Source organism: Prionailurus viverrinus, chromosome D1 (genome assembly GCF_022837055.1).
Source record: "Prionailurus viverrinus isolate Anna chromosome D1, UM_Priviv_1.0, whole genome shotgun sequence".
In the NCBI taxonomy this organism is placed as follows: domain Eukaryota; kingdom Metazoa; phylum Chordata; class Mammalia; order Carnivora; family Felidae; genus Prionailurus; species Prionailurus viverrinus.
Genome location: NC_062570.1, coordinates 108,765,082 through 108,778,845, shown reverse-complemented (window position 1 = coordinate 108,778,845; position 13,764 = coordinate 108,765,082). Strand labels below are relative to the sequence as shown.

Below are 13,764 nucleotides of genomic sequence, written 5' to 3'. Positions count from 1 at the left end.
GCACCGCCCGCCTCGGGGGCACCACTCCCCGCGCCAGCTCTGGAGAGCTCGAGATAAGCGAGGGAGCCTCCTCCCCGGCAGGATGACTGCCCCGGCGCAGGAGAGGGGGCCCCGTTGTGGGTGACCGTAGGACCCGCGGGGGCTTCGCGCCGGGAGGGCAGCCGGCCAGGTGAGCGGGAACCGCGGCCGGCCAGGGCGTGGGGCGGGCGCGCCTCCGGGGGACTGCGGGGCCCTGCGGGTTAAGCCCCGGGGGCGGGGGGGGGGGGGGGGGCGGGGCCCGGGGGCCATCTTGGCTGTGGGCGGAAGTTTCCTTCCGAGAGCCGGTGAGGGGAAGTCGTTACCGCCCCCCCCGCCCCGGCCGGCTGGCGCGATCTCGGTTTGAGGATGGGCAAGACAAGCATGGGAACTGGCGGCCCCCCAAACAAACAAGGCCCGCCGTCCCTGGGCACGGCCCACCCGCGCGCCCGCCGGTTGCGCTTTCGCCCCAGCGTCTCGGCCTCCCGCTGCCTCTAGTAACCCCGGGCGCCCGCCGGCGGCGCAGCTCGCGCCAATTCTCGAACGGCTCCGCGCCGGGCGCGGCGCGACTCGGCGCGCAGCTGCGGAGCTGGTGGGGCCAGACCCTGCGCGATTAGCGTAGCCAACGGCGCCCGCGCAGGCGCAGGCGCAGGAGGGGGCGGAGCAGCGGGAGCCGGGGAGCTGGGGAGCCGGAGCCCCGGGTCCCAGCGACCAGAGCCGGCTCCCCCGGCGGCGTCCCGAGGACCCGGCGTCGGCCTCCTCCCGCCCCCCGAGGCTGGAGAGTGGATGAAGTGGGGGGTGGGGTGGGGGCAGCGTCGGAATTCCGAGGACAGAAGGCAGAGGCCGTCCCCAATCCGGATTATTGGAGGGGAGAGAGACCCCCAGTTTGGGGAGGGGGAGAGCTGGGGGGTGAGCGCCCCCCCCGCAGCGGCCGCTGCCCTCGGCCGAAGGGTATCTCTCGGCTCTCCCCCTCCTGCCGAGACGACTCGAACGACCAAGGCCAGGGACCCCTGTCCTTCAGCCTCTGCACCCCCTCACCCCGCTCTGGAGCTGGCCCAGGGAGGAGACCCTGCCCACCTCCCGCCTCTGCCCTCGCGAGGGACTGTCCTTCCACGCCCCAGAGTGAGGGGCCCAGGCCCCAGGCTGCCTGTGCCCCGCTGCAAGCGCAGGGTCCCTCTGTTGAGGAGGACGGGCCTGGCCAGTCGCAGCTTCTTTCCTCCTGAGCTCCCCGTCTCTGTCGCTGCACCCTGCAACTCCCACCCCTCCATATTTATTTCCCTGGCCCCCTGCCAGCCCCTCCATCTCGTTCTCTGGGATTCAGGCCTCCCTTCCGGACATGGAGAGTAACCTGTCTGGCCTGGTGCCTGCTGCCGGGCTGGTGCCTGCGCTGCCTCCCGCCGTGACCCTGGGGCTGACCGCGGCCTACACCACCCTGTACGCCCTACTCTTCTTTTCCGTCTATGCCCAACTCTGGCTGGTGCTTCTATATGGGCACAAGCGCCTCAGCTATCAGACGGTGTTCCTGGCACTCTGTTTGCTCTGGGCTGCCTTGCGCACCACCCTCTTTTCCTTCTACTTCCGAGATACCCCCCGAGCCAACCGCCTGGGACCCCTGCCCTTTTGGCTTCTCTACTGCTGCCCTGTCTGCCTACAGTTCTTCACGCTGACGCTTATGAACCTCTACTTTGCCCAGGTAACCATGATAACGGGTGGGGGGAGGGGGGGGGCCGTGGGGCGGCCAGCCCCCAGGGCCCGAAGGAATGATGGGCATCTCTGCTCCCAGGTTGTGTTCAAGGCCAAGGCCAAGCGCCGGCCGGAGATGAGCCGAGGCTTGTAAGTACATGGGACACGTGGGCACACCCGCCAGGCCAGGGGTTAGGGACCAGGCTGGTGTCCATTTCTTGCCCCCCTCCTGTGCAGTGCTGAGGCGAGGACAAGTTAGGAGGTGTTTGTGGAAGGGCTTGGAAAAGTTAGGCACCTGCGGCAGACGGCCTGGCAAAGGCATTGCACCCGTGAAGGGCAACCATCATGGAAACGGTGATGGCAGCGTGAGGGGAGGGGGTCCCAGTGTCTTCCGTGATGGAAGAAGGGCTGGAGGCTCCAGCCCTTGCAAGCCCCGGACTGCCACTTCTGGGTGACCTTGGCTGGCGGTGATAAGCCTGTCATTTGTATAACGTCTTACGGTTTAGGGAGAGCTTTCACAAATGTTTTTTACGACCTACCCGTGAGGCTGTTATTATCCCCATCTGCGAGATGAGGGAACTGAGGCCCAGCAAGGTAAAGCCACACGTTCAAGGTCATAGATGCCGCGGAAGGCAGAGTCAGGGCTTACATTCGACTCTCAGTCCCGTGCTCAGTGCACTGTGTCATAGGTGTCAGCCATACCTGACCTCACTGGGCCTCGGTTTCCCCTTCTGTAAAACCGGAGAGCCGGGGTGCAGACAGCGTCGGCCTGGATTGGTTCTGACCCTGGCGTCAACTAGGGTCTCCTGGGGGAGTTCGGGTGGTCAGTGAGCGCTAGGGACGGTTGCCTGGGGCTGACTGTGCTGTGGGCCGCAGGCTGGCCGTCCGGGGGGCCTTCGTGGGGGCCTCGCTGCTCTTTCTGCTGGTGAATGTGCTGTGTGCTGTGCTGTCCCGCCGGCGCCGGGCACAGCCCTGGGCCCTCCTGCTGGTGCGAGTCCTGGTGAGCGACTCCCTCTTTGTCATCTGCGCGCTGTCTCTTGCCGCCTGCCTCTGCCTTGTCGCCCGGCGGGCACCCTCCACCAGCATTTACCTGGAGGCCAAGGTAGGGCCCCAAGCCCCGATACCCGGGTGCCCTTCGGGGTCTTCGTGCAGTGGTCTTCAGGGTGGGGAGGAGACTGGAGCCTCCCTTCCCTGAGGGTCCCCTCTTGTCATCTGTGCCAGGGGACCAGTGTGTGCCAGGCGGCTGCGATGGGTGGCGCCATGGTCCTGCTCTATGCCAGCCGGGCCTGCTACAACCTGGCAGCCCTGGCCTTGGCCCCCCGGAGCCGGCTGGATGCCTTCGATTATGACTGGTACAACGTCTCTGACCAGGTGGGCGTTCGGCTCGTTTGCTGCCTCCTTAGTAGCCATGGCTCTCGGCCCCCCATTGGCCTCGGCTCTGTCCGGGTGCCCCCGCCAGCACGACCACGGATTGACACAACCCCCTGCCTTCCTAGGCGGACCTGGTGAACGACCTGGGGAACAAAGGCTACCTGGTGTTTGGCCTCATCCTCTTTGTGTGGGAGTTGCTGCCCACCACCCTGCTGGTGGGCTTCTTCCGGGTGCACCGGCCCCCGCAGGACCTGGTGAGGGCCAGTGGCGAGGGGTGGACACCGGGAATCCCTGGGCTGGGGTCTGGCGGGAAGCCAGCGGTGGGGCGGGAGAAAGCATGATGGCGGCTTCCTCCCCCAGAGCACCAGCCGCATCCTCAATGGGCAGGTCTTTGGCTCCCGTTCCTACTTCTTCGACCGGGCTGGGCACTGTGAGGATGAGGGCTGCTCCTGGGAGCGTGGCCGGAGCGAGAGCACCAGGTAGGAGCCCCGGCCTCCCTCAGGTCCTCCGGCCTGCCCGCCTGCCCTGCTGAACCGTGGGGACCTAGAGCCTGGTCTTGCCACTTTTCCCTTGACCCCACCCCCGCCATGGCCCCCATTTCCTGTCTGTACTAGGTAAGGTCCCCTCTGGCTTCCACCTCCCACCCCGAGATGCAGCTTGCCGCAGTCCAGAGGGTTCGGGCCCTGGGCGCTGGAAAGCTGGGGCACCGGGCCCTGTTCTGAGCCTCTCTCCCTCCCCCAGCTGCTGTGAGTGTGGCCCCGGTCACTGCCTTGGGACTGACCCTTGTTTTTCTGCCTGCAGCATGTCAGGCAGCCTAGGCTCCGGCAGCTGGTATGGCGCCATCGGGCGGGAGCCAGCCTGGTGCGGGGGCAGCCAGACACGGACCACTCCTCTGCTCTTCTCCCAGGTGCTGGGACCAGGTGGCCACCACCACAGTCTCTACTCCACCCCGCAGACGTGATCCCCTTCTGTCCTCCCCCCAGAACACCCAGACCCCGGTCCTCCCATCCCAGGCCCCGCCACCCCCCCCGTGCCAAGTTCACCTGCCGCTTCTTGCCCAGGATCATGGGAGGCTGTGGCCGCCTCTTCCCCTGGCCAGCTCCTTGCTACTCTTGTCGTAGTGAGCTTGTGCTGTCCCCTAGGATGGGGGGCATGGCCCTGGCTGCCAGATGCCCTACAGCACCTTGGCATGACCTGCCGCCTCTGCTTCTACACTGGAGCCAGCTACCTCTCCTGCACCTGCCGCTCAATAAACAGTGTCTGTGCCCCTCATCCGTTCACGGTCTGTCAGTTGTCTGCTTCGTGTTCCTTGCACCACCGCGTCTTCGGTCGAAGGCTGATCGGACCCCGGCCCTCCGAGGGAGCGGCTGGGCTGGGCAGGGGTCACTTAACCCCCTAGGCTGGTGGGCAGGGAGAGGCCGGAGCCTGCAGTCCAAGGGGAAAGGAGGCCCGGAGAGCGTGTTCCCTCTCCGGTCTCTTCCTCACTTGAACGATTTCTACTCTTTCCTCAAAACCTGCTTCAAGTGTCCTCTCCTTTATGAAGTCTTTCGTCTCCAGGTCAGGGAGCCGTGTCCCCCCTCCTGGGTCCTGCGGGACGATGACCGTGTGTCTCTTATGCCGGTTACCCTTGCTGCATTAGGATTTCTGGAAACCCCGTTTCCCTGTCATCCCGCCCAATGTGGCATTCAGGGCCAGGGAAGGACCTGGCCTGGGACTGAGGAGCCCCCACCTCCCTATCAGGTGTGGAAGTGGCCAGATAGTTGGGCCGCCCCCACATAGTCTGCCTGGTGGCCCTGGGGGCTCCTTCTCTGGCTGCCCCTGATACCGCAGTCACTGCTTTCTGCTGCCACAGTCTTGGCCTATCTGTCATCTGCCCTATGGCTGGGGCTCCTTTATCAGAGGGTCTCTCTCCTGTCCACGTACCTGGTCATCACACCTCCTCGTAGTTCCCGGGGGCCTAGTACTGCTCCTGTCTGGAAACTTCACTTGGGATTATCCTGGGCATCAGATCTTCAGGGCCTCCAGAGAGGGCATCTGAGACTCCCAGTCAGCTCGAAGCTGAACAGTCCCTTTTTGTTGAAAGGAAACTAACATTTGTAGGGCACTTTATTGTGTGTGCCAGCCTCTGTTTTGAGCATTTACAAATACCTCTTTAATGCTCAGAACAGCACTCCGAGGTGATAATTAATCATCCCTTTTCCGTAAGTAGGGACTGGGAGGCTCTTGAGAACGTAGTAACCTGCTGCGCCCTCTCCTGGTAGGGGGTGGTCAGCCTTAGAGCCCAGGCTCAAAACCACCCACTGTGAGGGCTGAGGACCCCAGGCTAGAGGATTTGGGGAGAGAGAGATCCGGGTTTGCAAAGAAGTGGGTGAGAACCGAGAGGGGAGCAGTTCCAAGACCTGGCTGAACCCTGGGTGTTCAGGCTGCGAGGGGCGGGGGAGGAAGGGGGGAGTCCTGGCACTAGCCACCGAGGTGAGGACCAAGGGATGAGGAGGGACAGGAGGTGCCCCAGCATGACTTTCCAGAACCGGGTCCCAGTCCTCCCTCAGCCAATTCCAGGTTGTTTCAGTGGATCGCCCACCCCTTTGTCCCGCGGGGCCGCCTCCCTCAGGAGCGCTGAGCCCAAGGGCCAGGCTGTCCCCAGGGGCGGGGAGTTGAGGGCCATAATGGGGCTGGGAGACGCTGGGAGGTTAGCGTGGTGCCTGTCCCGAGAGGTGGGCCGGCAGATGTCCAGGCTGGGGCCGTGCCGCTGGCCACACTGGATGGCCGGCGGGGCAGTACCAGGACTCCGGTCTGAGACTCCAGGTCGGACCCAGCGGCGGCCCGTCTCGGGCTCCTCGGCCCGTCACCTGCCGAGATCCGCCGGAATTGGGGGGCTGGGCGGCCGCAGGTAAGGTGCTGCAGGGCCCGGCGCCGGCGGCAAGGGCGCGGCACGGAGGGAGGCGCGGCGCCGGAGGGGTTAAACTTGGAAGGAGGGGGGCTTCTGGCGGCGGGAGGGGGGGGGGGGTCCCAGCCCCGGCGGCCGCCCGCTCCGCCCCTGCCGCCGCCGCCGCCTCCGCGGCCCAGCCGGCACCGGCGAGGCCGCGCGGGAGCCCGGGCCGCAGCCGCAGCCGCAGCCGCAGCCGCAGCGGGGCCGACAGTGAGTGCGGGGCTGGCGCGGGAGGGGGTGCGGGACGCGAGCGGGGGCGCGGACGGGACTCCCCGGCAGGGGTGCGCAGGGTGGGGGGAGGGCCGGGCCGGGCGGGGCGCGCACCTCCCTCGCGTGGGCGCCTCCGGGAGTCGTGCGGCCGCGCGTGCTGCCGCCCGCACGCTCCCAGGCGTCAGCGTGGAACACTCGGGAGGCGGTGGGAGCGAACCGCGGGGGTGCAGCGTGTCTGGGTGGCGAGCGCTGCGCGGTGGCCCGACGGCCTGGGTGTGTGCACGGGAGTGTGTGCACACGTGCGCGTGGACCTCTGGGGTGCCTCGGCCTGGCGCGCACGCCCCTGGGGGTCCGGGTGTGCCCGTGAGGCTGGGGAGCGTGCCGGTGGAGCGTGTGCGTGCGGCCCGCGCAGCCGGGCGGGCGGGAGCCGCAGGGAGGAGCGTGGGCGCGCGGGTCTTTGTGCCCGCCTGTGTGCGCGTGGGCGCCGCCACCCGCTGTCCCGGGGGCTGACAGCTGTCCCGGAGGATGCTGCCCGGGTTCGGCCCTTATCGCTCCCGCCCTGTTCCTTCCCGGAACCGAGCACCCTTCCCCCGCCCCCCACCCCTCCGCCCTGCCTCTGCTCTGCGCAGCGACCGGGACCCGCCCCTGGGTTCCTCGAAAGCCCGGCGGGGCGCTGGGAGACCCTGGAGGCTACCCGTCCGGCCCAGCGGGTCGCCGCGGAGCGGGGAGAGGCGGGAGGGGGGGAGAGAAGCGCGAAGATGCTGCCGCAGCCGCAGCGGAGGAGCCGGGACCCGCCATCCCCGTCCCCGCCCTGCGCGGTCCGGCCTCTCCAGCCTTCTCTTCGCGCGCCTCCGCGCCCCCTCAGCCTCCTACGCTGAAGCCGCTGCCTCACGCCCCCTCCAGGCCCCCGGTGTTTTCTCGCTCGTCCAGCCTCTCGCTCAGCAGGCTCAGTCTCTCTTTCCCCCTTCCACTCTCCTTCCTTTCCCTTCCCGGTGCCCTCTTCTCTTCTCATGTCCTGGAGTCCCTGGGCAGGGGCTGAGGGCCGGGCAATGGAGGTAAGGGGGAGGACAGCGGTGGGGGGACTGGGTGTGCCCCGGTCCCAAGTGTCCCGGCAGAGGGACGTGAAGATAGGACACCTATGGGCAGTAGGACTGGGGACTCCGAGGACCTTTGGGTGCGTGGGGGTTGGAAGAGGAGGGTGTGGGGTGGCAGCCCAGGTTATTGATCCCGGCCTCCCTGGTTCTACCCACAGTGACCACAGCTCCCCAGGAGCCCCCTGCCCGGCCTCCCCAGGCGGGCAGTGGAGTCAACCGGGCCCCTGGGCGCGCCATGCGCAGCACCACCCTACTGGCGTTGCTGGCCCTGGTCCTACTCTACTTGGTATCCGGTGCCCTGGTGTTCCAGGCCCTGGAGCAGCCCCACGAGCAGCAGGCCCAGAGGGAGCTGGGGGAGGTCCGAGAGAAGTTCCTGAGGGCCCATCCATGTGTGAGCGACCAGGACCTGGGGCTCTTCATCAAGGTGCGTGGGTGGGCAGGAACCCCTTCAGCAGTCACCTGTGATCCCCCCCCTCCCCCCGAAACTAGCTGCATGCCAGTGGGGCCCCGCGCTGGGTTGCTGCTTCCAGACCGGCACCCCCTGACGGTAGGGTGCCGCTGAGGGGCGCAGGCCAGAGGCTGCTATCCGGCTCTCTGGGTTTTCAGTATCGCGGCCATGGGGGCATTGATTTGCCTGGCCGTGCCTGGCATTGGACTGAGCCCCTGGACTGTCTTCTTCGGTGTGACTGACGGTCGTTGAGTGAAGGAACGAGTGAAGGAAGAAATGAATAAATGGCTGGAGCCCGTGAGATATGTCACATTTTCACAGGCCTACCTCACCGGCTCAGGGTTGCCAGATGAAACCCAGGGCGCCTGTGAATACTTGTGAATTTTAGCCACTAAGCAGCGAATAGTTTTTAAAAATAAATACGCCCTGTGCAGTATTTTTGTCTCCTAAACCTGGCCACGCCACACTGGTTTCTCTACTGCTTTGGAGTCACCGATGCCTTGGAGACACCCAAGAACACTGAACACGCCCCCTAACCCCTGGAAAAATGCACATGTAAACACGTCCGGGTGATTTCAGAGGGTTCCGGGATCCCCTAAGCTTGCCGCCAGGGATGCCAGGTTAGGCACCCCTTCACCGCCAGCGCACGGGCTTATGATGAGAAGGCTGGAGGAAGGGGCAAGGCAGGGGTGGGGTCAGCTTTGGGTTCAGTGACTAACAGCGCCGGGCTTCAGCCTGCTGGGGGTACCGTCAGGCAAGCACCTTGGTCGCTTCCTCTGATTTCTGAGCGACGTCATGTAAAACCTCCAAGGTTTCACGTTAATAAATTAATGTTTATTACTTTACTGAAGAGTCCCCCTCTTTCTCCGCCTGTTCTTTCGGAGGGAGGAGCCATCCGCACGCACGGAGGCCTCCGTGTTCCAGCTGATTCCCAAGGTGGCAGGACCAGGAGCCGAGATGAGGGGCAGGGTGGGGCCGGGACACAGGCGGCCTGACGTCCTCTCTGACACTTCCAGAATGCAGAGGAAGGCTCAGAGAGGCCCGGGCAGGAGAATGTGTCTGGCCAGACCACAGGGCAGAGGAAGGGAGGGAGGGAATCTGACCTATTTTTTCTCCACCGTGGAAATGCTTTTTCCCTGGATAAAAAAAGGAGAAAAGGAATGGCAGAGATTAGAAGTGTGGGCGACAGCTGCTTTCTCTTCCACAATTAGGGAGGCAGCAATTATGCACCTACTGGCTGCTAGGTGCTGTGCTCTACACCATAGGGTGACCAGGGAAATGCATAGGGGGTGGAACAGGTGCAGGTACAGGCTATACCGGAGAGGATGTCACTTCGGGACGAGGGGACAGATCCAGGGACAGGTTACTGTAGGATTCAATGGAAAGGGAACTTTCCTTGCTCCCTTCTCTGTTAAACACCTGTTGTGTGCCGGGCCCTGGGCTAGGTGCTGGGGGCTTTGAGGGGGAAGCCAGGGGCCTTGGGGAGGAGCTGGAAACTGACGGGAGGGAGGCAGGTGAGAGGCGCAGGATTTAGAGACGTGCGATTGGGTTGCCAGGGACCTACCGGCAGAGGAACAGCATGGGCAAAGGCGGGGAAGCTGGAAAGCTCAGAGTGTTTTGCAGAGCTTGGGTTTAGCAGATGCCTCGTCACTGGAAGCAAAAATTAGAACACACAGGATGACAAAGGATTTTTTTCCCCCTAAGTAGTGAATTTATTGGAAAAGTCTTGCAAAATAAAAATCAAATCACTTTAATCATACATTTCACTTCTTGGCTTCATTTAAAAATTGTTATGACAGGAAATGGGATCATCTCAAAATCTGGGGGTAAAGTCACGGCAGCTTGGGTTTCCAATGGGAGCCCCAGGAGAGAAGACTGGAACAAAAGGAGGTTGGAAACAGGGACTTGAATGCTGGGCTGGGAGTTTGGATGCTATGCTAAGACAGCAGGGAGCTACGGAGGATTTGGGGCAGTCGCCTTAAGAAGATGAATTTGGAATGGGTCTTGCTAATGAGGATTGCAGTCAGAGAGAAAGAATGTGCTTTATGATCTCCATGGCCCTGTGCGGTGGCTCTGTGCTCCTTCGGTAAGAGCTCCTCCGTCACTTAAGGCAGATACTCTCAAAACACGGACTCTGCCTTGGAGGGACCTACAAGGTGGCAGGAGGGACAGACACATGGCCACTTCATTAATCTAATCATATCTATGGAGGACCAACTAGGTAGCACAGGGTTTGGCTTGGACTTCAGCAGGGTGGGCGGGGGCTTGTGTGTCCACGAACCTTCAAATATTGGATGCAAAATCTGATGGCATCCGAACCCTCCTGGGGGAAGGGCCCCTGACTTCCATCAGATTTTCTAAGGCAAGGAACTCAAACTCAGCTTCCATAGCAGAGATGGGAATGGTGGGCTATGTGGAAAGCTGGACATCACTGGGCATGATCACCACTGGGGACTGAGTTAACAAATACACAGGGCTTAATTTGTTGCGAGTGCTTTAACTCTTCACAACCCTCTGAGGTAGGTGCTATTGCCATCATCCCCACTTGACAGGGGCAGAAACAGGCACAGTGTTAACTTGCCTGAGGTCAAGATTTAAACCCAGGCTGACTGCGCCGGATCTGTGCTCCTGACCACTGTAAATTTGCAATCGTTTGCTGTGAAATTAAGGGACAGAAGACTAAAATGCTTCTAAAACAAGGTGGAGGCCAAACAAAATTGGGCCCCCAATCTGCAAGGTCTCCTCTGAGGGACTGGCCTCAGGAAGACCAGGGGGAAGGGGAGAGCTGGGAGGGGTAGGGAGGAAACCACTCTGGAGACTGGAGGGCCAGGGGGTTGGCCAGGACAGTAGGGAAGGACTGAGGTTCCTCCTTCTGCGCCTTGTCCTGCAGGAGGTGGCTGATGCCCTGGGAGGGGGTGCGGACCCTGACACCAACTCAACCAGTAACAGCAACCACTCAGCCTGGGACCTGGGCAGCGCCTTCTTTTTCTCAGGCACCATCATCACCACCATCGGTGGGGGAGGGGACTGAGCATGTGGAGTGGGGGGAGGGGGGAGGCGGGGGGCAAGGGGGCCGCTGGGCTTTCTCAAGGGGGAAAATGCAGAGGGAGGAAGGTGGGTGCCAGGCAGCCCCTCGACCTCCTGCACGCTCCCTCTGCCCAGGCTATGGCAACGCGGCCCTGCGCACAGATGCCGGGCGGCTCTTCTGCATCTTTTACGCGCTGGTGGGGATCCCGTTGTTCGGGATCCTGCTGGCAGGGGTCGGGGACCGGCTGGGCTCCTCTCTGCGCCGCGGCATCGGTCACATCGAAGCCATCTTCCTGGTGAGCTGCTCCTCGCCCTGCGCGCCCTTGCGTTACGCTGGGGTTACCCTGCCCTACGTCCCCAACCGGGCACCGGGAGCGCGCGGGCCTCTGAGAGCGCGAGAGCCTCGCGCACGGGCTCGAGGAGGAGGAGCCGGTGTGGGGCGCGACGGCGGAGGTTTTGGCGACTTCTTGGCTCTGGGCCCTTGCTCCTCCCTGCAGAAGTGGCACGTGCCACCGGAGCTGGTGCGAATACTATCCGCGGTGCTCTTCCTGTTGATTGGCTGCCTGCTCTTTGTCCTCACGCCCACGTTCGTGTTCTGCTACGTGGAGGGCTGGAGCAAGCTGGAGGCCATCTACTTCGTCGTAGTGACGCTCACCACGGTGGGCTTCGGGGACTATGTGGCCGGTGAGGCCACCTTTCTTGCGCTGCACTTCCCTAGCCACTTAATTGATGCCCGGGGTGGGGGTGGGGGGGAGGGGGGGACTGCAGTCTCGCTTCTCCCTCCAAATTCCATGTGGTGTATGTGAGCTCACAGGCGCTCGCTCCGATCCCTCCCCGCACTCACGGAATGTACCTTCACATTTGTGCACCTATGCAACACCTCATATGCCCTTACATTCTTGCATGCCCGCACCCCACGCATGCTCACACATATGTTAAGCGCACCCCTCACACGCGTCACATTTATATTATATATGTGCACTCCTCACAGACGTTTACACTTTTGCACGCGAGCACAATCTTGCACGCGAGCACAATCCCTTGCATAATCTTACCTGACACACCTCCAAGCCACGTGCACTCAACGTGCATGCATTCACACGCTCTAGCGCATACCCATGGCCCTGGGGAGGGCGGATCCTCTCCCTGAGCTGGGAAGAGGGGCAGTGAGCCAGCAGCTCACAGGCTTAACGCTTGCCCCACAATCAACATCTTTCTGGCCTCCCCGGTGGTATCCCAGGCGCCAGTCCCAACCAGAACTCTGCAGCCTACCAGCCGCTGGTGTGGTTCTGGATCCTGCTCGGCCTGGCCTACTTCGCCTCAGTACTCACCACCATCGGGAACTGGCTTCGAGTAGTGTCCCGGCGCACTCGGGCAGAGGTAGGCGCGCCCCTGGGTCTGCGCTGCGCTTGCGCCGTGGCGCTGAAGCGCTGTACCCTAGCAGCGGGCCGACCCGTTGGCCTTCCTTCCAGAGCGTGGGCTTCTCAAGGCAGGGACTGAGTGCGCCCGGCCCAGGGACAGAGGGTTAAACTTGGCCCGGTTTGCTGGTGACTCCATCTCTGCTCTCTTGGATAGGGTTGCCAGATTTAGAAACAAACCAAACCAAAACAAAAAGCAGGAAGCCCAGTTAAATGTAAATTTCACATACATAACAATAGGCGTGTCCCAACTATTGCATGGGAGGGATATACACATATCAACATTTACTTTGTCGTTTATCCAAATTCACATTTAACTGGGCGACCGGTATTGTGTCACCTTACTGGCTGAGCCGGCGGAGGAGCCGGATAAGAGACGCAAAGGTCTCTGGGGGGCACCGGAAGGATGGCTGAAATGAAGCTGGGGCTTTCTAGAAAAGCTCCTGGAGAAGAGGGCTCTTAGGTTCCGATGGAGGAGAGGAGAGTGGGTAGCTGGGTTGATGAGCCTTTTTTTCTCGTTTGGGAGGGCTGAGGCAGGAGGACCAGGAGGAAAAGAGGGGCAGTGCCTGATTGACGACGGGTCAGGTTCCCGGGGTTGCCGAGGCGGTAGAGGACCCGCGGTCGGTCGAGGACTCCCTTTACTCCTCGCGCAGATGGGCGGCCTCACGGCGCAGGCCGCCAGCTGGACCGGCACCGTGACGGCGCGGGTGACCCAGAGAGTCGGGCCCACGGCACCACCGCCGCTGGAGAAGGAGCGGCCACTCCTGCCTCCACCGCCGTGCCCAGCGCAGCCCGCCGGCGGGCCCCTGTCCCCTGCGCTCCCAGCGAAGGCCGAGCCGCCAACCCCGCCGTCCCCGCCCACCCCGCCCACCGCCTCCGCGCTGGATTACCCCAGCGAGAACCTGGCCTTCATCGACGAGTCCTCTGATACCCAGAGCGAGCGTGGCTGCGCGCTGCCCCGCGCGCCACGGGGTCGCCGTCGCCCCCCTAACCCTCCCCGGAAGCCCGTGCGGCCGCGGGGCCCAGGGCGTCCCCGGGAAAAAGGCGTGCCGGTGTAGGGGCAGGACCCCCGGCCCGGGCCTCTCAAAGGGCTTCGTTCTAGCTCTCCCTGGCATGCTCTGCTTGTTTGACCAAAGAGGCCTCTTTCGACCGGACTGAGGCCTGGGGAGGAAGCTACGGGTTGCTTGTCTGCCACCCCCCCCCCCCCCCCCCCCGCCCGGCTCCTGGCCCTCTCCTCACTTCATTCATTTGCAGACCCCCCAAGGCTTTCTGTCTCGCTGTCCCGGCTGGGCCCGTCCCTCACAACACCTCACGACTGTGCCTCAAAGCCTGCATCAATAAACGAAAACAGTTTGCACCGCTGCGGGCGTGCGCGCTCCGGGAACGCGAGTGGGTGTGGGAGAGCTTGCGTCGGGCCGCCTCCGGGGCAAGCCAGGCCTCCTGCGACCCCCAGGCCGGGCCTCCTCCTCCCCCCCCACCCCCCCCATTCCCGCCACGCGTGCACCCGAAAGGGCCACCCTTGGGCCCGTGTCTCTGCCGGGAGGCTACCGAAGAGGGTCCGGATTAAGA

At 63.4% G+C, this 13,764-nt stretch overlaps 2 protein-coding genes across 6 annotated transcripts; both read left to right on the top strand.

Annotated features, from left to right (window-relative positions):
• Positions 1 to 32: 32 nt before the first annotated feature.
• On the top strand, positions 33 to 4,341 carry GPR137 (G protein-coupled receptor 137). Of its 4 annotated transcripts, none has more exons than XM_047876846.1 (8): positions 33 to 169; positions 1,337 to 1,708; positions 1,799 to 1,848; positions 2,575 to 2,800; positions 2,920 to 3,069; positions 3,195 to 3,323; positions 3,430 to 3,548; positions 3,871 to 4,341. In XM_047876846.1, exons 2-8 carry the CDS (start codon positions 1,352 to 1,354, stop codon positions 4,028 to 4,030), a joined length of 1,191 nt encoding a protein of 396 aa, XP_047732802.1. In that variant the 5' UTR covers positions 33 to 169; positions 1,337 to 1,351; the 3' UTR covers positions 4,031 to 4,341. The 4 variants fall into 4 exon arrangements, with proteins under 4 accessions (XP_047732802.1, XP_047732803.1, XP_047732804.1 ...); XM_047876847.1 differs by having other exon boundaries at positions 41 to 169; positions 1,309 to 1,708; XM_047876848.1 differs by lacking the exon at positions 33 to 169 and having other exon boundaries at positions 239 to 1,708; positions 3,457 to 3,548.
• Positions 4,342 to 6,157: 1,816 nt separating this feature from the next.
• Positions 6,158 to 13,696, top strand: KCNK4 (potassium two pore domain channel subfamily K member 4). 2 transcript variants are annotated; one of them, XM_047876843.1, is made up of 6 exons: positions 6,158 to 6,208; positions 7,461 to 7,726; positions 10,641 to 10,764; positions 10,913 to 11,461; positions 12,018 to 12,157; positions 12,849 to 13,696. In XM_047876843.1, coding segments are annotated over exons 1-6 (1,485 nt in total). In that variant the 5' UTR covers positions 6,158 to 6,207; the 3' UTR covers positions 13,254 to 13,696. The 2 variants fall into 2 exon arrangements, with proteins under 2 accessions (XP_047732799.1, XP_047732800.1); XM_047876844.1 differs by lacking the exon at positions 6,158 to 6,208 and having other exon boundaries at positions 7,412 to 7,726; positions 10,913 to 11,073; positions 11,275 to 11,461.
• The last annotated feature ends 68 nt before the right edge of the window (positions 13,697 to 13,764 follow it).